The sequence below is a fragment of the Populus alba genome, chromosome 16 (genome assembly GCF_005239225.2).
Source record: "Populus alba chromosome 16, ASM523922v2, whole genome shotgun sequence".
Lineage (NCBI taxonomy): Eukaryota > Viridiplantae > Streptophyta > Magnoliopsida > Malpighiales > Salicaceae > Populus > Populus alba.
The window spans coordinates 167341-191292 of NC_133299.1; the positions used below are offsets into that span (position 1 = coordinate 167341).

The 23952-nt window shown below is 33.5% G+C and overlaps 3 protein-coding genes across 5 annotated transcripts; 1 reads left to right on the forward strand and 2 right to left on the reverse strand.

The window, feature by feature from the left end:
- Positions 1 to 3714: 3714 nt before the first annotated feature.
- LOC118036626 (DNA-directed RNA polymerases IV and V subunit 4) lies at positions 3715 to 6492 on the reverse strand. 2 transcript variants are annotated; one of them, XM_035042383.2, is made up of 9 exons: positions 6355 to 6492; positions 6111 to 6202; positions 5566 to 5625; positions 5226 to 5324; positions 4783 to 4894; positions 4629 to 4706; positions 4481 to 4514; positions 4329 to 4397; positions 3715 to 4053 (listed from the first exon to the last, which is right to left on the reverse strand). In XM_035042383.2, exons 2-9 carry the CDS (start codon positions 6175 to 6177, stop codon positions 3979 to 3981), a joined length of 594 nt encoding a protein of 197 aa, XP_034898274.1. In that variant the 5' UTR covers positions 6178 to 6202; positions 6355 to 6492; the 3' UTR covers positions 3715 to 3978. The 2 variants fall into 2 exon arrangements, with proteins under 2 accessions (XP_034898274.1, XP_073261278.1); XM_073405177.1 differs by having other exon boundaries at positions 6396 to 6477.
- A 7807-nt stretch (positions 6493 to 14299) lies between these two features.
- LOC118036613 (heat shock cognate protein 80) lies at positions 14300 to 17313 on the forward strand. Its single transcript, XM_035042364.2, has 3 exons — positions 14300 to 14570; positions 15083 to 15224; positions 15334 to 17313. The coding sequence occupies exons 1-3, from the start codon at positions 14448 to 14450 to the stop codon at positions 17169 to 17171; spliced, it is 2103 nt and encodes a 700-aa protein (XP_034898255.1). The 5' UTR covers positions 14300 to 14447; the 3' UTR covers positions 17172 to 17313.
- Positions 17314 to 17749: 436 nt separating this feature from the next.
- LOC118036623 (calcineurin B-like protein 3) lies at positions 17750 to 23243 on the reverse strand. 2 transcript variants are annotated; one of them, XM_035042378.2, is made up of 9 exons: positions 22916 to 23243; positions 19899 to 20053; positions 19520 to 19602; positions 19246 to 19305; positions 18954 to 19062; positions 18602 to 18654; positions 18390 to 18470; positions 18158 to 18270; positions 17750 to 18060 (listed from the first exon to the last, which is right to left on the reverse strand). In XM_035042378.2, the coding sequence occupies exons 2-9, from the start codon at positions 20020 to 20022 to the stop codon at positions 18003 to 18005; spliced, it is 681 nt and encodes a 226-aa protein (XP_034898269.1). In that variant the 5' UTR covers positions 20023 to 20053; positions 22916 to 23243; the 3' UTR covers positions 17750 to 18002. The 2 variants fall into 2 exon arrangements, with proteins under 2 accessions (XP_034898269.1, XP_034898270.1); XM_035042379.2 differs by lacking the exon at positions 22916 to 23243 and adding an exon at positions 20257 to 21193.
- Between the last annotated feature and the right edge of the window lie 709 nt (positions 23244 to 23952).

The window sequence follows — 23952 nt, forward strand, 5'->3', positions numbered from 1 at the left end:
CTTTTATTTGACGGTTCTTTTTTTTGTTAGCACTATCAAGCTCCGTTCATCCTAAAATCTTAACTAGATTTTATTCAATATATTTTAAGATCTCTCATAAAATTTCAACTCGATCTGATAGTTGGATTGAAAATTATGTCCAATAACGTAAAACTGATCAAATTTTGATTTTTCATTAAATTTCTAAATTTCTTTAAAAATTCTGAAATTATAACATAAGCTAAAGCATCATATTAGAAAGCTTTACGTAAATTTTTAAAATTTTTTAATAAGTTAATTGAGAATTATAAATTTTTTTACATAAAACTAATTAAAAAATATTGATAAAATTTTGACCTAGACTAGAGCCCACCCCAGTCTTTACCGTTCCTCCGCCTATGTAAGCATGGTAATTAAGAAGAAAACACAATGAACAATGTATAATAATAATAATAAAGTAAGTAGAGTAGCTGGGGCCTCATGACTTCTGAACTCGATCTTTAATTTTATTTTTCCAAGAAAAGGCCTTGCAATTATGCATGGGGCTGTGAAAAGATTTGGAACTTAGGGTGTGTATTGTCCACAACTTCCAGCATCTTTCCTTCTGAGAAGGATTTCTCTTCTTGTTTTACTAAAGAATCAAAAGGATATGTTCAGTATTTTGACCTTATGGTATTGAATGGAACATAAATACACACACACACACACACACACACACACACACACATATATATATATATATATATATATCTCTTACATGTTTTTGTCATTTTTATGTATATCTTTTCTATTTAAATACTCTAATCCTTCAAATTTACAAACGCTACAGGCCTGGTTATCAAAAAGTTGGATTGCATAGTTAAGATCGTATATACAGGGACAATTGGACTCCGGGATTGCTTTCTGTAAATCACCATGTCTTTTCCATGAATAAGTTTCATGAGTAAGTTATTACATCACAAGGTTAAACAATGGAAGACAATGACACAATATAATACTTTAGCTTGACTATGCTTTGCGTCGTACGTAATCAAGACCTTAAACGAAGAAGAAAACTTCGTCTGTTCCTCAGCTCATCCTGAGGATATATATTCAACTTGTGCACTAGCTAGGATCCACCCCGTTTATCTCTATAAAACTTTGACCAGTTCCTCCATGTCAATGGCATGCGAATCCTCCAGAAATCCATGTCATTTCACGCTTGATGTTATTTCTTCAATTAAAAAAATACCAATTTCACTGGAGATGGGGTTATACAGAACACAATTTCCATGGAGATCATACAGACTCTCATTGATCAACATGCATGCCGTCGTAACCATACGACTTTCTCCTAAGGCGTACCATATGCAGCACCTCATGAATTATGAAGCCTCGACAAAGCAAGCATCAGGGATATATTTGGTTTAAGATGGTACTAATCAGCTGCAAAAGTATTTTGATTTCTGAACACCAAAAAATACGAGTAATTATTACAAAACACCAGCTGTATGAATACATGAAAATACATGTTCCACAAGATGTACTCACAAATCAGCAGTACTTCTGCTCAGTTATCTATCACCACAGAACATTCAGGCATTTCAACTTGATGATCTATTGAACTTGGATGACTGGATGGGCTTGAACTTGTAAGTACTGCTATCCCCAAATCGAGAGGGAGCATCGGAAAGGCTTCCATGAGCTCTCCTGTTGTCATATCCTGGACAGTCATCTTTGGAGAAGGGCACAATTTCATGAAAAAACCAAGCCTATCTTCTCTGCTTTCTTGACTAAACTCCATTGTCGCCTTTGTGTGTTACATGAATCTCCCCTTTATCCTTTTTCAGCTTGACTTTGGCATTGCTCAAATAACCCCTTAGCAGTATCTTGTTTAACCTATTTTCAATCCCAACATATTTTCATCATTTAATTTTTCCAATTCCGATATATCCATATCACTACACAAGGATCTCTAGATAGGTATGAAAGCAAACAGATATAAAGAAAATTTAACACATCCTTTCAGCATACAGTTCTCCAGTTCTTCCCATTCAAATTTGATCGATCTCGTGCATGAATGAATCTTTTTAAAAGTATGATATGTAATCAAGATTCATCTGTTTCTTGTTCTGTTCAGGAAATGTAATTAATTTCCCGAGTCATTTTTCATGCTACTATGACCATAGGAAAGAAAGTCCTTCAGTAACTTTCAAATGAAATATTTGGTTCAAACCCCTCTATTACATCTCAGTTTCAGCCTAGTTAGAACGTCCATCTGTTGTTAAAGTCTTAAAGAGAACTAATACCCTAAAATAACAAAAGTTCAATGTTACCTTGAGAGGGCAGAAACTCAAAGAAAGAAACAATGCAGAGACTAGCTGAAATAATCATGAACTAACAAACACAAAACTTATTGAAAAGAGTGAGCAAGAGAACATAACTGGATTTGGCAATAGCTACCCTAAAGAAGAGGAATCGAATTCAGATAGTTTTAGTTGTTTTATTGAGCAAAAATTAGCAAGTGGGGTCTCGTTTTCTTCGCTTTAAGACTTGCTCTTACGTGGGAATGCATCATTTAGACTCTATCTCATTGGTATTAAGAATTCTAATACAGGAAATTCCAAATTAACTTCATAAAATAAACAATAAATAGACTAATACAATGATATGATTATATAAATAAGCATATAAATTGTGTAAGAGACTAGAACATAACTGGATTTGACAGTGGCTGCCCTCAGGGAAGAGGAAATCAACATGAGGGAAGTTGATAGACAATTCGATCAAATCTCTGAGTCCTCAAAAAGTTGCACTGACTCATCTCTATTGCGTCCACTCCATAGAGCACTAACCCTCCCTTCTCTTCTAGTTCCCTCGCATTTCCTACGCCATTACTGTATTTCTTGGCTATGTTATATGCACCTCAAACAGACAAACCCTTTACGGATCATTAAAAATTCTTTACAAACCCTTTACGGATCATTAAAAATTCTTTCTTTTGTCAACGAAACTAAAGAAACCCTTTAACAAGTTGAAGTAAAGAAAGAAAAAAGAGAGTGCCTTGGGTATCAACAGTAGTTGAAACCAAGTTGAGAGCAGAACGAAAAGGTCTGGCTAAAGAAAGAGAGAGAGAGAAGTCGTCTTCTCCAACCAATAACATCCTGTGTTTTGATAGGTAATGCATAAAATACATATACTTCGCTACCATGAGAAACTGGGATATTGAATTAATATCGGATTTTAATTTATTCCCTAGCAGGTAATTACATACTTTTTAAAGATAGAATATGGGTGTTGTCTTGGAAAATAGATAAAAAGAAAAACTTGTGCTTTAGCCTTGAACATACTTGTTATGCATCAAGTCACGTCCATTCTCTCAAAACTTTAACTAAAGTTGTTCATTTACTAATATCAATTTTTTTTTTTTTTTTTTTTTGATAACTTGGTCTGTTTGCAAGCATCTCTTAAATGAAATATTCGGGGGTATTTTGATGGATAACAGTAGCCACTAAAAGTTCTTATACACATTGTTAAGAATTTGAACCATCAAGGAGCTGGCCTACTCCTTGTGAAGTTGACAGATGATGGCAAGAAATCTACCACAATCGCGCAAAGAGGGCATAGAACGAGTCTGGTAAAAACATTGCTAACTTAATCCCCCAAGGGACCTTAGGAGTTAACATGCATCAACGCTTTAGCGAGATGATTCAACAGTTCAATTCATTCTTTGCTATCTACTAATGGCAAACAATCAACCCAAAAAACACAAGATTTGAATGGTTAGAGAGTACATAGATCGTTACTAGTCTGAGTTATTTACATTAAATGTAGTTAATAGGCAAGATATGCAAAGCTTCTTATCAAGGAGTTTATAATATACAAGCTCCATCCATCACAACATTGTCATCTCCATCTCCCCATGAATGAGATGAATCCGCATTCTGAAAACTGGCCACCAGCTCAAGCAGCAAAAAGGAGATATCTTGCCAAGAATCTCCCCCTCAACTGTTTGGAGATTCATGCTGGCTGTTTAAACTTAGCTAGCTCGCCTAAAATGTCCTTCAGGGGTTCTCTAAGTGTGCTAGCCTTAGACTGACAAAAGGGAGAAAACAAATCAAAAAATTATGATATAATGCCTTCCACAGTAGTGGATCAAGAAAGCTTTGCATCAATTCATCAGCTTTTCACAACAAAGTTTGTTCTGTTTTTAGACTATTGAATGAAAAAACCCTGTGGATCAAGAAAGCTTTGCATCAATTCATCAGCTTTTCACAACAAAGTTTGTTCTGTTTTTAGACTATTGAATGAAAAAACCCAGGATAGTTACGGGAGAAATGCACTCATATCCGAAAACAACAGAATCATACCTTCAAAGATGGGACAAGTGCAAAAGCTTCATCAGCAGTTTCAGGAAAGACATTGGCAATTAGAGATATCTGCAATGCACTCATCAAGTTGAAATTAAAAGCTGCATTTATTTTTTTCCTTAAAAAGAACTAACTCATGTTAAGATTGATACCTCTCCATCAGAGACACCATATTTTCTCAAAGCCCTGACATTTGAGTTAATGGTTCAACGATAGTTTGATCACAGAATACTAATATAAAATGCATAATCAGCGCATGTTCATTATAACTACTTCCTATAGCAATAAAAACAAGGATACTCAAGAACTCGTCTAACAGACTGAGGGTTTGTATAATGGGCACCATTCTTAGCATACTGCAACCCCTTGTCAAATGACCTGAAAACAAGCAACACAATTTCAGCATTCCAAGATCCTTTTACTCAATAATAGAAGCTTTGTACATGTTACTCACACAGGAAGTTTGATAGTTGGATCCTGAGACAGCAGAACCATCTGGTCCTGGATTCCTTGTAAGATTTGTGCCGCCTCACAATCCATCAGGGGTTTGACATTCTGTGGGAGTTCTGCATATACAAGCAAAAATAATGATAGCATAGCGGTATCCTACCCAAGGAAATAAAAATCACTGTGAATCCAGTAAATATAGAGGAGACTTTTTGAGAGAGGAAATGCAAGCCCTACAATCATTTATAAAGCATGCCATGCATAGTAACATTGGAAAAGTTGGAAAAGATTAACCCTGTATAAAGCAGTTTAGAATTGAGAGCAAATAACGAGCTAACATTGTTATAGCAACTAGTATGTAATTCTTTTTCTCTAGTAAAGAAAAACAATTAAATGAATCTTTGGAGATTTGATGAATGAGATATGTAAAGCTAGGATAAGAATATATACCTGACTCAATTTTTAGCTCAAGTGGAGGTGGTTCTTTTGTCATTGGACTTTTCCCACCATTTGCAATCTTGCCTCCTTTCCCCCCCTTGCTCAAATTACCTTGATTGTATAAAGAAAATCAACAGAAATCAATAAATAAATAAATAAAAGCCCACCGAGAAACATCGATGCACAGTAAGATCAGTGCTACAAAATGATGATGAGTGTAAGAAAAGGAGAAGAAACTGTATAGAGACTCTCAAAGAAATGCATTTTAAATAGTAAAACACAAGTATGAAGAACAAATCCCAGAAATAGAAAAGGTAAGAGATTGAGTCAAAGTACATATAAATATGCTAACCTTCAGACTCAAAATGGATTTTCCTTCCTTTATTTGAATCATCCTTTCCTTTAGTCGATGCTAGCAAAGACATTCAAACAGAAACCATGAGTAGTTTCAATTATTGTCCAATCCAGAAATAAAAGAAAAGAGAAATGAAGCGAGCATGTGGGGTCTTCAGGAAAAAAAAAGAGATAAAACATGAAAGCGTTTTCACATCGTTCAGCACTTCAGTTATAAAGGCACCTCCAAATAGTTCCAATGTTGCAAATTGCTTGAAGGAGAAGACTAAGATAAACTAAGTGGTAATAAAACAAAACCCAAATAATGGCTACAAATAAAAAAAAAACACATTAGAGAAAAGCAAGCAGAACCCAAAATTCACAGAACCCTAAACCACAAGGATGAACCATCACAACAGTTATACCCTCCATAGACTTGAGGTAGAGCAAAGAATTTTGATAAATTTATTTAATTAAACCCCATTAAATTTTCTTCTTTTATGAAAATAAAAATAGCAGGAACACATGGAAAAATGCATGTAGAGTAATGTAAAGCATCCTTACAGGACTTGAGAGAAGACTTAGGCTCTTTGGATGGTAGAGAGAACCCTTTTCCTCCTCCTTTCTCCATTTTGCAGCTTAAAGTTGTATGCTTTCTGCAACACTCGCATGTACAAGCAAAACACAAAAGAAGCAAGGAGTCAGCCTTTTTGTTATATATAAAAAAAAGAAAGGAATTTGTAAATAAATATAAAATGATCAAGCATGAAAAACCCATTTCAGTCTCCAAACATGGAGAAAAACCCACCTGGGAGTGATGAGAGAGAAATAGAGCAGCAGAGCACAGACCTGTTCTCTTCTCTCCTCTCCCCTGTCTGTTGAGTGATTTTGAACACCATTGTCTCTTCTCTTTGTTCTTTTGGGCTTTTTATTTTCTTATTATTTCTTATTTTCACTATTTGGCCCTACCATAGGGCTCCCATTCACTCTAATTGACCCGATTCATCCATGATTATTCGATATTGCAATATGGCCATCTAAGCTTTATTATTATTATTATTATTATTATTATTATTATTATTATAATTATAATCATCATCATTATTTAGGGTGTTTGGTTAACTTGCGTGTATTTTAATTAATTTTATAAATTTTAAAATTAATAATTATGTAAGTTTTAATGATTCTGAAGTTTGTAGGATTCAAACTAATAATTTTTATAAAATAAATTTAAAAATTTAACTAATTGAATTATAATTACGAGAGAGTAAGGATTTTTTATGATTTATGTGTTTTAAATTAATTTGATGACTGTAAAAAGTCAAAAACTAGGATTAGGATAGAAGATTCTAGTGGCACTTAATTTTTTCACCGCTAAAAAGGATTGTTAAATAAAAATAAAATGAGCACAAAAGAGATTGGCTAGCTAAACCAAAATGGTATATTTATTATTCCAATGAAGAAAAATATCGACCGAAGGAAAAACAAAATAGGTGTTCCTATGCTATTTATTGCTCCTGTTTCTTTGATGAAAATGAGGTTGAAAAGTAAAAAAGGAGTCTAAGAATGTGTTTGGCAGTCCAGTAATGATTGTTTTTTAAATAATTTTTCATGTTGAAATATATGTTAATGTATATTTTTATTTTTTAAAAATTATTTTTGATATCAACATATCAAAACAATTCAAAAAATATAAATTATATTAAATTTTAATAAAAAAAAATTTAATTTAATAAAAACATAATTTACACGGTGTTCTCAAACGAATTGCTAGGACTCGTCACCGAAGGATGATTTCTTAGCAGAATTGACAATTCAGAATCAGAGTACTGATGTCTTGCGCATCGCTAGAAATAGCCAGCAAGCCGTTTCTTGCAAATCCAACACCGTAAAGACCATTTGATCCTTTCCACTTGTTGGCCAAGTCTTGTTTGGGGAATCCATTGTCATCAAAGAGCTCCTCACCACCCTGCTTGATCGAAAGAGAAGGCCACTGCTTTTAGGTCAATTCTATTTGTCAACGTTCCTTCATTAAGAAGACAAATAGAATTCTCTTTTTTATATATATAAATAGACTATGTATATTTTGTTATTAATCAATAACATTACTAGAAAATTGATTATCATAGATGAAGCGTTTTATTTGTATTTCCACTCCCATATAAATTACCGACAAATTTGTCAATAAAAACCCAACATTAAAGAGTTTATTTCAATTATATTTGTAATTTATTCAGTAAAATAATAACTTGCCAGCAAAAACACTAATAAAATATCCATGCCAAGAAAAATTATTTGCCGACAATGTTCCTATCGGCCAGTCCGTAGATATATATTATTGACGGATCAATAACGGACTACCCATCAAAAACTAATTATGTATCGCTGACAAATATTGATGCAGGCGAAAGGAAAATAACAACAAATAAAGAACACATAATTCTTCATGGGAGAAATAGATTGTAAATATGAACTCCAAACTCATAAGATTATTCTCTCTAAATTATTAATAATAATAAACTCTATCTTATTAGAAAGTTTACAGAGCCTTAAATAAGTCCTACCTCAACTAGAAAATTAAAAGAAAATTCTAAAACTAACAAGAAAACAAGCATAAAATTCAAAACAACGCAAAAAATCTGAAAATAAAAAGAAAAATCATAAAACTACTAAAACCAAGCCCTAGGGTGAGATTTTCAATATCGAAAGATTCGAGTAGAAATTCCATACCACTCTAAATAAAATAATAGTAGGAAACTCTTGTAAAAATTTGAATATGATCCAACAATATATATTTTAATGATATCACCGACATATAAATTTTGATGGAATTACATAAGCTATTGTAAGCTTGACTACATTAGATATATTTTGATGGAATCATCGACATACAAATTTTTATTGGTGAATTCATTGATGATATCAAAATAGTTGAGAACTCTTTTGTAATTCTTTGATGAAAATGAGCTTATATAACTGATGAAATCACCAACAAGAATATTTAAATGCCTATCGACGATTCTATCTGTATTTTATTAATTTTTTTTTTTAATATATTTTTTTTTTAGATTCAAGGAAACCCCACCATCTGAAAAGCGTACTTTGTGGGCCTAGGTAAGTGAATAAAACCCCGGCTGTCCCAAGTTTTTACAAGAGACACACTTTTTTTTAATACATTCTAATTTGGATCAAACAAGTTGACATTAATCGACATTAAAAATTATACAATATTGAAAAAGACATTTTATATTATTAATTTAACCATAAATTTAATTACAAAATATTTTAACACATTAGAATGGAGCTGGAGCTGGAGCTGGAGCTGGAGCTGAAGGGGGAGGGGAAGAAATTGTCATAAAGTATTATCAATACAATATTTATTAATAATTTTTATTATTCAATTAAAAATTACCTACATAACATATTTCATCACTAATTATGGTGGTGATGTTCGACATATATATTAAAAAACTCTAAAACGCGTGGGGAAAGTACTGTGCTTTCCCCACAAAACAATTTTCTTTCTAAGTGTTGTGTTGTTTTTTTATGGAACAATTTTCTATATTAGTTAGTATTATATTATAGGAAGAGTTGTACCTAGCAGATTTTAATGGGGAGAACTGTAGCTAGCTGCTGATTTGACTTGCAAAAGTTGCATCCAGCATCATATTAATGTATTAAATGCTTTGCAAATATACACTGTTTTATCTTTGTTTTTTTCCGTCGAGTCTTCTCTTCTTATCTGCAGTGGGAAATGCAAAGGCGAGATCATGATGGTGCATTAAATGTTTTTAAATTCTTTAACAATTTATTGTAGTCTTTTCTTTGTTTCCTTGCGCAACTTGGTTGCTTTTAGATGAACATTTGTCTTTGTTGATTATTATTATATTATTAAAAGTACTATAGATTGAAAACTATTAAAGCAAGATCATGATGGTGCATTAAATGTTTTAAATGCTTTAACAATTTACTATAGACTTTGCTTTTTTTCCCTGCACAAGTTTGTTGTTTGTTGATTATTATTATATTATTAAAAGCATTGTAGATTGAAAACTATTAAAGCGACATCATCATGTGTCTGTATTAAATGCTTTGAAAATTTACACTGTTTTTCCTTTGTTTTTTGCAATTCTGTCTTTTTTTCGTGGGAAGACATCATCATATTTCTGTATTGAATGCTTTGAAAATTTACACTGCTTTTTCTTTGCTTTTTGCAATTCAGTCTTTTCTTCGTGGGAAACAATTTTACTTGCACAAGCGACATGATGGTGCCTTAAATCCTTTTACAATTTTCTGCAGTTTCTTTTTCTTGCCCTCTTTGTTGCCTTCCGTTTTGGTTTTGTTTTCCAGCAACTTCTCTAATTAGTATGCTTTCGTTCTTTCTCTTTTAATTATTATGATTTTTATGGCTTCTTAATCTTATTTTATTGTAACTCATAGGATGTTGGTCTCTTTCCATTTGCTTTAAATGGTTTGCTTCTTCCATTACATTCAAGAGGATACTCAGTTTTTGACAGCTTTTTGTTTGACTCTTGGTGATCAGAATTTCCAGGTTATTCCATTACTATTTGTCTTTCTTTTCAGTTGTTCTTTTTAATGTTGTGTGTTTTTTTTAGTTTGCATGGGTTGTTCATTCAGCTACTGTTGATCGAAATTGCCTGCTTATTTCATTGCACTTTGATTTTCTTTTTATTCGGTGTTTCTAAAGTTTGTTTTTTTTTTTTTCTTCCTGGTTTTATTGGATTCTTCACATGTTTTGTGAAGTTTTTTTTTTTTTTCATTGCACTTTAGACAACCTTAGAAGGGGACAATTTAAAAAAAAAAAAACTAATTTTGAACAAACCATCCTTTTTTTTTGTTTTCAAAGAAAAATGGTCTTCAATTTGAAGCAAAATTAATCTCAAATTTAATCGCTGATTTTTGTAACATAAACCCATGATTACTTGAAACTTAAAAGGGATCTAGGGAGATAAATTGGAAAAAATAAAAAATAAATATGCCCCAATCTTTTAGTTTAAGAAACAGATAAATTGGAAAAAAAAAAGAAATAAATATATTAGTTCTCAGGATTGTCAAATTTTGTTAAATGATGTTCAGCAGCATTACATTGTTAATGTTATAGTTAAAAATAATATAATAATCTCTTTATAATAAGATTTTTTTCTAAAAAAAAAGTAATTATAAAAAATTGCTCAGAGATTATTTAATATCTCTCTCTCACACACACATCATGTAAGTTAATCATCAGAGTCTAGAAAAAAAAAATGGGTTTATGGCAGAGAAATCTGGTGAAATAATAGCAAGGGGACACTGATATTTGAAATTTATACAGCTGTCCAAGACTACAACTCATGGAATACTTATATTTAATTAATGACTATACGCAAATTCACATATAAATTTATGAATAATCTTTTGTCACTATTTAATTATATAAATTAGGCTAAAACAATAGAGATCCCCTGAACTGTTCTCGATTGACATTTCATTTTTCTCATTTTATTTTAATAAATTATGGTGAGTAGCCAATTAATTTTATTTAGTAGCTAATTAATTGTAATTCAACCTAATATTAGTGTTTTTAGTTGCTTAAAAGATCTGAACTTTGAATCTTTCCTATATAATAATATATATAAAAAAGCTATTCATAATTTAGGGAGTTTTTATGAGGTTTCTGGTGAGAATTTATTTGGTAGGTGTGTATTTATATCATCAGGGGTCCAAAAAGGAATGAAGTGCATGGATGCCATTAGTTTGTGTTGCAAAGTTTGGGAAATTTCAATTTATAAATACGTGTTTATTTCTGATGGTGCTTAATTAAATTATGTAATCATTTTTAATTAAAAGCAGCATCAGCTAGATATAAACATTACATTTTCCATTGTGCTTGGGAGGTGAATATTTTTAAAACAATATCTTTTACATGTAATATCAAAAGAAAAATTCAAAATGTTCGATGGCATATGCAAATTAACACTTTTCTACATGATTGCAATACATGTATTAATGGTATGAATAACATTTCAGGAAATTACATGAGTTTAAGAACATGAGCTTACAACAGATTTCACATGCCTGATGATCATATAAAGAGGGGAGGTCATAATTCCCTGTTTTTTTTAGCAGTATTTACATATGTCAAACTACGAACTACAATTGGGTTTTATAAATAAAAAAAATTCTTGCTCTATTTTTTAAAAGATTACAGAACATAAGACACTCTCATTAAATAAATAACAAAATTATTTCCCTTATTCTTTGCAGCTTATACAATTTTGCTTGGGCTTAGAATATGTTGGCTCATCTTTTTTTATTATTTTTTTGTTCTTTCATGCCTGATTTTCCAAGTCTTATGCCCCACGTCTATTTGTTTTTATCCTTGCACATATTAATCAAAATTTCACGCTGTTTTTAGGTCCTTTGAAGAGGTCGCTTTTATTTATCGTCAACATTTTCTCAGGTTTGTTTTGTGCCTCTCTCTTATTTACTTTATGCATTTCTATTGCCTTGCATGCTTAATCATTCTTATGGTATTCCAATGTTTAACAACATTTAATGTTCTGTTTTTAGTTCCTTGATCTTTTATTCTTATATCTTCATCCTTTCTTCAACATGTTAATTTTATGGAATTATGTTTTTTATTCCTTAATTAAACAAATCAGTAGTTTTCTAGCTAAGCCTATCCATCATCATGTCTTATGACATGTTAAGGATTTCAATCCAATGTCGTTCCTTTTCCTTACAAGCCAGTTAATCTTTGCCCAACACCTAATTTCATGATGTTTTTTCTTTGATTGCTTATTATCCCTATGTTTACATGGTTTCTATAGAAAGTGCATGTCATTAAGATTTTCTCTATCCCTGTGTTTTCTTTAACTTAACCATCATCCTGTCCTAATGATGGTTTTTTTAGTGTTTTTTTTTTTTTTCATTTGCCTTGATATTTGTTTACATGGTTTATTTAGAGCAACGAGATGACAAGTCCTCATGGACATGTTCAGCCGGATGAGTATGTGTCATCTTCTCAATATTCACAATTTGCTTTTAATGACTATGAAACTCCCGTTGATAGAATCTTGCTATCCGATAACCCAAGCCGGATTACTACAGTGTTTCCCTTGCATGATTTTTGTTTGGTTGCAGTGTTTCCCTCACATGTTTATTTTTTAAATTATCTTTGTTAAATTTATTTTTTTTAATATTGAGTTGGTTGAAAATTTAGCTTTAGCTTTAGTTTTCCCCACGTTTTTTTCATTATAATTATTATTATATTGTATTATATTATATGACTGTTTTTTTCTTTTGTTGTTTTCTTTTTAATTTTTTTTAATGAATTTTTTTTTGGTTTGATTTATTTTGTTAATGTTAAATTATTTTTTTTATTTAGTTATCATATTTTCATGATAATCTCGGGTTTGATAGGTTAACCTGATTTGACGAGTTATTTTTTTCATTTAGTTTAGTTTGTTAAAGTTAATTTTTTTTCTATTTAATTATCAGATTTTCATGACACGTATCCTGGGCTTAACAGGTTAACTTGGATTGATGGGTTAACCCAGTTAATTCTAGGTAAACCCGTCATTTTTTTTTCTATTTAGTTATCAAACTTTCATGACGCAAATCCTAGATTTTACGAGGTAACCTGGTTTAAAGGGTTAACCCAATTAATTCAATTTTTTTTTCTTTTTCTTCATTAGTTTTTTCTTTTATGTTGATTTTTTTTTAATTACTCTATTTAATTATCACACTTTTATGACACGACCTTATAGCCAGACCCACATCCAATATTCTTGGGTCTGGTGTTACAGCCAGGCTCACTTAAACTTGGGTCATGCAAGTTTAATTTTATTATTAATATTATAAATATTACTCTTAGGTCAGACGTTGCAGCCAAACCCAAGATTCTTGGGTATAACTTTGTAGAAAAATTCAAGATTTTTTTAATTTTTTATTTTTTAAAATATTTTTTATACAAAAAAAATACCCGCGGCATCGCGCGGGTATCAAAGCTAGTATATATATATATTTTGTTGCTATTGTTATCTGACATTACCAACTGAAATTTTTTTCCTCAGGAATTCAACTTGATAATTTTATGGTATTATAAGAAAAGTTGATAATAAATTAATCCTGGTAGCTATTAAAATGAATTAATTAATATTTCTAACGTGAGAAAATAATATAATATAATATAATATTAATTCCTCTAACTAATTCATCTAATGTGAGGAACTTTTGTCAATGTCATTAAACCAAATTTGTTAAACCCATCTAGTCAACACGGCGACTTCGTCTGGGGACCTAATTAGTTTTCAATTAATCTCGATGGAGTTGACTCGCCAGTTTTTAAAGGAAGGAAGGACACGATTGAAAAGGTGTAAACACTACTACCACTAAATAGCAAATATAACATATATTTTTTAATTAATTCTATAAAAATTAACAAAACAATAAGACAATTCTTGAAAATCCAGCATGATCAACACTGTTTTAAGGATCAATTCATCAGTTTTTTTTAAAATAAAATGACCATTGTATTTTTTTCCAAGCTTCCAAATCAAGATGATCAACATTGATTAAAGGGTTAATTAATCAGTTTATAAAATTGAATGGATTATTCGATTTGCTTATAAAAACTAGAGGGACCAATATGTAATTTACTCGGCTCCGGTAATCCACTACGGTCAGTCACGCAAGAGAAGATTCTAGTACGTCAACGTCAACAAGGAGAAGAAGGATCTAGAACAAGGACCTTCCCTTCCCTTTCTCTATAAAACCACACCCAACACTCCTCCCCTTGCTCAATTCTTGGTTTTCTTCCGAATCCCTAGATCTCCCTACTCAATCTCTCCCTTTTGCGGTGTCGTTCTGGTTTCTTTCCTTGTGAGCAGAGCAATCACAATGGCGGATACAGAGACGTTTGCTTTCCAGGCTGAGATCAATCAGCTGCTAAGTTTGATAATCAACACTTTTTACAGCAACAAGGAGATCTTTCTCCGTGAACTCATCAGCAACTCCTCTGATGTATGCCTCTCTCTCTTTCTCTGTTCTTTTTATGTTTCTTTTTCATTAACGTATAAATGTATGACTTTGGCCGAATTTTGGGGCTCTAATGTTGTGTTTGATAAACCCGTTTGTTGCTGTGATTTAGTGATGTCAAATATCCCTAAATTTTTCACTCTTTTTTCCCTTAATGTTTTTATATGAATAGAGTAATCAATGCATGTAGCTAATTGTGTTTTTAGCTGATTTTTAGACTGATGTCGTCTGATAAACCCTTTTGATGTTATGTTTTAATCACGTCAAAAATCAATATATTTTTTTTTATCCTTTCGTTTATCCGGTTATGAAAATTTTCATGGTTTATTAGTAGCTTGGAATCGGAAACAAAATTGTGTTCTTTATTTTCTTCTTTCATTAAAAGCAAATGCAATTTTGTGTTATGTGGTACGATTGGATAAAGGTAGAGTTAATGGGTATGAACGTGCAGATGGTAGCGTTAGCTTATGCTGTCCTTGTATCTCTGTGTTTTATAGGCTTTGGATAAGATTCGATTTGATAGCTTGACTGACAAGAGCAAGCTCGATGCCCAACCTGAGCTTTTCATCCACATTATTCCCGACAAGGTAACCAATACCCTCACTATTGTCGACAGTGGCATTGGAATGACCAAGTCTGGTAAGCATCTTATTATCCTGTTTGCAACTGTTGATGTCTGAATTTTGTTACAGTTATTGATTAGGGTTATGTTTCTGTTTGGTGTTTAACTTATCTTTGTTTGTGACAGACTTGGTGAACAACCTTGGTACCATTGCAAGGTCTGGAACTAAGGAGTTTATGGAAGCTGTGACTGCTGGTGCTGATGTAAGCATGATTGGGCAGTTTGGTGTTGGGTTTTACTCGGCTTACTTGGTTGCTGATAAGGTGGTTGTTACTTCCAAACACAATGATGATGAGCAGTATGTGTGGGAGTCTCAGGCTGGTGGTTCTTTTACTATCACTAGGGATACCTCTGGCGAGAACCTTGGTAGAGGTACTAAGATAACTCTATTCCTTAAGGAAGACCAATTGGAGTACCTTGAGGAGCGTCGTCTCAAGGATCTGATTAAGAAACATTCTGAGTTTATTAGCTACCCAATTTCCCTTTGGATTGAGAAGACCACTGAGAAGGAGATTTCTGATGATGAGGACGAGGAAGATAAGAAGGATGAGGAAGGCAATGTAGAGGATGTTGATGAGGAGAAGGAAAAGGAGGAGAAGAAAAAGAAGAAGATAAAGGAAGTTTCACATGAGTGGTCTTTAGTGAATAAGCAGAAGCCTATTTGGATGAGGAAGCCAGAGGAGATCACCAAAGAGGAGTATGGTGCATTTTATAAGAGCCTTACTAATGACTGGGAGGAGCACCTTGCAGTGAAGCATTTCTCAGTTGAGGGCCAGCTCGAGTTCAAAGCTGTTCTCTTTGTTCCAAAGAGGGCACCATTTGACCTCTTTGACACAAGGAAGAAGCAGAACAACATCAAGCTCTATGTACGCCGTGTCTTCATCATGGACAACTGTGAAGAGTTGATGCCTGAATACTTGAGCTTCGTGAAGGGTATAGTGGATTCTGAGGATCTTCCACTCAATATTTCAAGAGAGATGCTTCAGCAGAACAAGATCCTCAAGGTTATCCGCAAGAACTTGGTCAAGAAGTGCATTGAGCTATTCTTTGAGATTGCTGAGAACAAGGAAGATTATGACAAATTCTATGAGGCATTCTCTAAGAACCTGAAGCTTGGTATTCACGAGGACTCGCAGAACAAATCCAAGATTGCTGAGTTGCTTCGATATCACTCAACTAAGAGTGGTGATGAGATGACCAGTCTGAAGGATTATGTAACAAGGATGAAGGAGGGCCAGAGTGATATCTATTACATTACAGGAGAGAGCAAGAAGGCTGTTGAGAATTCCCCATTCCTTGAGAAGCTGAAGAAGAAGGGATACGAGGTCCTATATATGATTGATGCAATTGATGAATATGCTGTGGGACAGCTAAAGGAATTTGAGGGAAAGAAATTGGTGTCTGCAACCAAGGAAGGTCTTAAGATTGATGAGACTGAAGATGAGAAAAAGAAGAAGGAAGAATTGAAGGAAAAGTTTGAGGGTCTATGCAAGGTGATCAAGGATGTGCTTGGTGACAGGGTGGAAAAGGTTGTGGTGTCTGATCGTGTGGTGGACTCACCCTGCTGCTTGGTCACTGGAGAGTATGGTTGGAGCGCAAACATGGAGAGAATCATGAAGGCACAAGCACTTAGGGATAGCAGCATGGGGGGGTATATGTCAAGCAAGAAAACAATGGAGATTAATCCAGAGAACCCAATCATGGAGGAGTTGAGGAAGAGGGCTGATGCTGACAAGAATGACAAATCAGTGAAGGACCTGGTCCTCTTGCTTTTCGAGACAGCTCTGCTTACATCCGGGTTCAGCTTGGATGATCCCAACACCTTTGGCAGTCGCATCCACAGAATGCTGAAATTGGGCTTGAGTATTGATGAAGACAGTGGTGATGCTGACGCTGACACTGACATGCCTCCTTTGGAAGATGCTGATGATGCTGAGGGTAGCAAGATGGAGGAGGTTGACTAAACCAGCTCTGTGTTCTCCTATAGTGGTCTCCTCCCAAGTCCCTTCAGTTAATAATCTAATCTCTTCTTTTTTGCCTTTTTAAAGGCTTGTCAAGGATGGTACTTAATTTTGTTATCAAGACATGGTCTCTTTTTTATTTAAACTTGGCCAAATACATGCAATTTCTTCTCCGCTGCCTTCCTCTCTTGTGTTCTTTAGATAAATCTTCTCTGATGTCCGTGTTGATATGTGACACAGTGAAATAGCGCTGCCCTGATTCTCCTGAAATGAGAACGAGCTGAAAACCAGATGATTTCAAATCTTAGCCTCAAGATTCAACCATTATATTTGTTGATGAGACGCAGCATGATTGCACTCTTTGTTATTTAACGGCTCGTACACGAGGAAATAGAATACCCAGATCCGGAAACTCGATGTTTAAATTGTAAGTGAGAGGGATTCATACTTAAAAACGAACTGTTAAAAGAACCGGTCCTTTGGTAACTTGGTCGTGAAAGCCTGCTCGCTCGAGTTATGTAGGTTCAAGCTAAACAGACCGTATATATATCGAGCAGAAAGCAAAACCGAGGCCAAAATCCCAAAAAACTATATCAAAGCTTAATTGCAAGCATGAAATTTACCCCATTCAAACGCAAGAAAGAAAGAAACACCAGCAGGAACCGATTCGTTCCAGGTAGAAATCTAATCTAATGCAAAATGGAGAGCATGCTCTAGTCATTGCAGCAGCTCTAAAACACAAGATGACATTCTCCCTATATCTAGGAAACCTTGGCACGCACAGCCGCACGTTTCTTTTAAACTACATCAGTAAAACTTGTTCACATCTACAACTCAGGTATCATCAACTTGTGAGTGAAACACAAAACTTGGGAATGTGGTGGTGATGTCCCTGTTCAAGAAACATGAAAAAAATGTCACTTTTCGGACATTGGTGAGAGAAACAGTACTTTTATGTACTATTCATTGATGATAAGGCAATGACTCACTTGAGATACTGGAGAGTCATATTCTTCAAAAGAGAGGGATGTCGCAAAACAAGGCTTCGCCATTCTTCTTTATCAATCTTCCCGTCATGCTTGGTATCAGCCTCCTCAAATGTCTAACATAAACAAGAACAGTGATATAACACTCATCTTTTCATTTTCTTTCAACTCCTTTTGACATGGCACCATGCAATAATGACAGCCAAGGTAAAAGTCAGCTAGATTAAGGAAACACCTTATCAATAATGCTCTCTATTACATCATCCGACAGATTCATACCAGATTCAGCAAGTGTAGCCACTACCATTTGCTTTACCTGTACACCAAGATTTGATACTAAATAATGAAATCCAGACATGCATTTCAAATATACGCAAGATTTATCTTAAATATTGCAGGTTTTCAGAGTTAATAAATCTCATATCTCCACTTGAGAAGACCAAGTACCTCCTGTCTCTCAATAAACCCTTGCTGTTTGAGATCATACAGTTGGAATGAAACTGCAAGAAAGTAAAAGTGGGGCCTATCAAGAAACATCAATATATAAGGAGTACAGGCATTTTGCTAAAAAATCTAGAGGAAATGGAGGACTTAAGACAATAAATTAAAATCTAACTGAAAAATACAGACTATTCCATAATCAAAAAACTTCTCCCACAGCAGCATTACCAATCTCTTCTCCCTCAACAAAAAACAAGAAAAAGAAGATGATGTCGGAGGCACATATCAAGTATCAATTACGAATTACAGATTACTTTCAGTCTACTCGAAGCATTTTACATTTATTAGCAACACTTACATTCAATCTTATCATCAATTGGTGCGTTGGGGTGAAATACAGAGAGAGCGCGTGCAAACTCCTCAAAATCTAATATTCCATTGTGCTTAGTGTCAAATAAGTCAAATACCTACAAAAGTTTGGACTTGAGATATTAATATGCAATCTTCATTGAAGGCATTTTCATAATGAAAGTCTGCAACTAATATAGGAAAACTGTGAACAAAGGTACCATTACAAAGCAAGAAAAAGGGCATCCAAAGGCATACAAAAAGTGAAACAACAGACTTTATAGGTAAAATGAATAAAATACCCGATCTGCAAATAGACTTTCCTTTTTATTTGTCTTGAATAGTGCTAGCTGAAATTCTTCCTGTAATCAAATATTCATAAAACTTTTCATTTATCCACTATTAAAGATGAAGAAACACATTAGGCTTTAAGAAAGAAATCTCTCTTTAAAAGGATAACTTTAATAATAAAAAATCAGTTCCATATGTGAAAAAAGTGGATAAATCATATCCATAGGTGAAAAAAAAATGAATAACCTAATTAGAACAATTGGAATATGCCATGACTTTTGTTACCTTATTGATCAGCCCGTCATCAATCACTGCACTGCTGATCTTCTTAAACAGTTCATACAGTGCTTCTATTTCACTCACACTAACTGCATCAGGAAAGAACAAGCATCTTATGATTGGAAAACCTTTGAATTCAAAGACCAGCATTTACAGTTGATCTAGAAATCCTAAACCTAACTGAAATTATAAAATTCATATGAAGTTGATGTATGTAACACACCAGAAGCATAGAATGCGTGACAAGCCATTCTAAAACTATCACTTGTCATAAGAAAGCAAAGGTAACTGAATGACAGATCAAGTTGTACATTTAAATGCTAATAACTATACTAGAGCGATTCCTGAAACCAGAGCTGAAATTTAATTAAAAGATGTAACATACACACTGTTTCCCTTGCAAGAACTTCTGGATCTTCCAGCCCTCTGGGTTGCTTATACAAATCTGCATCACAACAGTTTGCTATAGCAGCACACAAATGCTTTAATCCGTCTAGGCACTGCACCATGATCTTTTCCAGACGTCAAAACACTCCATACCTGGAGCAAAGAGAGAGCTACTTCAATTGTGCACTCTAGCTCAAAAGACCGTTGATTCAGCAAGCAAGAAACCAAGAAAACAAAAGAGAATACCCTGTAAAGGTATACTATTTTATGTATTTCAAATTCTATCATAGCTATAATTATGGAAGGTGTGTAAAAAGTATCATACAAGTTCAGTTAACTTGAGAGAAGGAAATAACTATATCATAGTCGCAGACAAACTTCCCTTTACTTGTATGTGGATGAGAACTTCAAGCCAGCCAAATCATATGTATAGGAAATTAGAGAGTGGATATACCATAACACAAACAAGTTGCATTTCATCAAACTTCCAAAGTAAATTCAGATCTGTTAACGGGAGTTAACTAATTTAGATAAAAAAAAGAATAAACTTTCTGACCTTTCAAGTTGACAGGCTTTGGATACGTTGAACAGAAATAGGAACATGTAATCAAACATGTGCGCATATATTTAGGAACACGTAATCAAACATGTGCATATATTTTAACACAATTCTTTAAAACACTTTGATTTTTGAAATTGGATAATAATTACAGAAGTATAAACATGGATAAATTTTTGTATATTATACATTTGCCGTTTAAAATAAAACAGTGGGCCCCCCTTTCTGATGTGCTCAACTTAAAAAAATAAATAAAAGAAAACTAAATCAGAATCTTGTAACTTTTATCAAAACCTGCCAGAATCTAATATTCATTTATTTCCCTTTTCCTGTGTGCAATTCAAGAATACCAAGTCATTGTAGCATTCCAACACTCAACGAAACAGTACGCTCTGCTTCTTTTGTCACAGAGTAAATTAAGGAAACACCATAATTATAAAATACAATCAATTCAGAATCCAATGGTTCTTTTCTGTCACCTGCATCGTATTGTATGCAAGTAATCATAAATGCAACATGACCTGTAAATATCAATTTTGTTGCCAAGTGAATTAAATGGCACAGAAACATCAGAGACTAATCAGAATATGATATTTCCTTCCGTTATCTATGTCTCCTTTAACTAAAACAAAACATATAATCTTATCGGACAAGTGACAACCAATTCAACTCTTGATCTAATATGCAACAAATGAAACCAATATTCTCAATTTTTCTCACCAAGAAAATTAAAAGAAGAGAAATATTTGAATTTTCTAATACCATTAAAAACCTGGAAAGAATCTGAAAGACCTTTTCCATTTCCCATCTCTCAGGCAAAAAGTTGAGCACCATCCCAAACTTCAGGATGCTGTTATCATAGAAGATGCACACATGCAGCATCGACCAGCTTCACTTGCATGATTATAAGTTAAAAACCTAGAACGACAATTGCACGGTGCTTGAAACCATATATTCAAATACCATAGAAGTCTTTTTCAATGGGAAGTTCAGATGACTATAGGACAACAATGGGAGTTTAATACCTATTCTATTCACTTGGAAAAAGACACAGAGACTATATAGTAAAATAACTTGTTAATGTTGGAAACACCATCTACACTTATGTTTAGAGAATAAGAGCAACACAGCATATGAAAATACTCAATGTTTACTCTGAGCTGAACAGCCAACATCCAGAGCATTCTCCATCTTACTACCCCAATGAAGTGTCTACAACCTAAAAAAACTAATACAAAAAATTTATTCACCCCTTATATAATTCATGATAAGAATCCAAGGCCATCTAAAAAGGTGAGGGATTGATTTATTAGGGACTACAAAACAGTTCAAATTTGCTCCTATCAGTTCAACCTTTTAAGGGTACCTCAACAATCCTTTGAAATAAACCCTTCACTCCTGCTCTTGTTTTGGAGGATCAGAATTCAAGCTTGGAATGAATTCTTTCATTAAGAATTCAGATATGATAGCAAAAATCACCACCAACAACAATATTGAATAGCACTGAACAAAATTTACACGGTATCAGAACAAAAAATTCAAATTCCATAAATGTCTTTTCAGAGGAAAATTCTGATGACGATAGGACAATGATGGGCGCTTAAGTTCTATTGCCTGGAAACAAGACAAATTACATAATGGTATGTTTCAATCCTGGAAACCCTATCTACAGCTTTCTCTAGAGAAAGTACGACATCAAATGAAAGTACTCATATGTTTACAATCCCGGGAGCTTGCATCACACATATACTCTTGCCTAACAAGAAACACTATTAGAGACTAAACAGCCAACTTCTAGAGCGTAACACCATGCTTACTATCTCACTGAAGAGCCTTTAACCTAAAAGAGCTAATATCAATATTTATTCACCATATCAACAACTCAAAGGCCCTTTTTAGGTGGGGGGGTTGACTTATTACGGAATACAAAAGTAGCTAACCTACTATCTTAACCTTTCAAGGATACCTCAATAATCCTTTGAAATCAATCTTGTGCTCCCACTTTTGTTTCGGCAGGTAACATTTTAAGTACAGAAGAAGATAGTTACTAACCAATCAGGATTCACAGCAAAATCCAATTCCAAAATCCATATTCAACTAATATGAATCATAAGATGTGACCACGTCTAACTATACATACCAAAAAATCAGAGGCCATGATAACAGGTACAAACACCAATTCACCAAATGTATTACATCTAACCGATCCAAAAACCAAACTTCCTGATCCGACAACTCCAATGCCATCATAAAAATTGAAACTTGAGGCACAAACCACACACAACAAACAATTAAATCAATATCCCACAATAGATCAAGCAAAACCCAGAAAAAAGATTATGACTTTTAAACAGAAATCAAATCGCTATCCCAAATTAAAAAAACAGAAACAATCAAGAGTTGATGGAAAGAAAACATAGAAACAGTTGAAATGAAAAATAAAGAAAAGGACTTACCTTTTAGGGAAACAAAGGAGAGAAAAGAAGGAAAGATGAGGAGAAGTCAAGATTCTTAGACATTTCTCTCCCTATTCCTTTTTCTTGCTGTGGTTAAGTTTTTTTATTAGTATTTTATAATTATCTAGAGAGAGAGAGAGAGAGTTGGTGTTTTTGTTTTTTGTTAAGCAAAGAGGAAGGGAGTGATTGTGATTTTTTCAATTTAATTTAAAAAATCCCAAGAGGCAAGACAAAACATTAAAATTCAAGCACCAAAAATGAAAGGAAGGGGATGGTCTTGGTCTCGGTTACATTTAGGTCAGAGCAGGCATGGGGCAGCCAAAAATGGAAGCCAAACCAAGCCGGCTTCAGTTTATGACAAGGTCTTTGACACCCACACACACGTGGATTTACAAGGTTGTTGGCTCTCTTTTCTCAGCTATGGTCAAGGCTACTACTTGCTAATGTTTTTCTTGCAGTTGTGATGTTTTAGGCAACGTTTTACTTGGATTCACATGTTTTTTTGAAGTGTTTTTTTAAATAAATTCTTGCCATGATGTTTTTTTAATATGTGCTTTTTAAATGATTTTTACATAAATGTATCAAAATTATAAAAAAATTACTTAAAAATAATTTTTTTTCCAAGAATGTTATGAGCTACAAGGCACATAGTGTTGAGTCAAGTTCTTTAAAGTAAATTATGTATGCATAAAGAGACAAATTCGAAGCCAATCAAATAACCAAGTACCATGTTTAATGTTATTCTTTGAATCTTGAGATGTTGGCAGAATGATAAGAGAGACTTGTTCATCACATGTTATTTATCTTCAATGTTTCCACTTCCGATGCAAATCAAGTATATGTATTTGGGTGTGAATGGTATGTCTAGGATTTTATGATGAGAAAATTCTAGTCTTGTAAGCTTAGAATTGGGTTAAGAATAACCGAATGATATACAAGGATGCAATGAATTTGAAGAAGAGATCAGCAACTTGAGTTCCATGCTTCAAATTTTAATTTAGTTTCTACTAGTTTTCTTTTGATTCTCCTTGTTTACT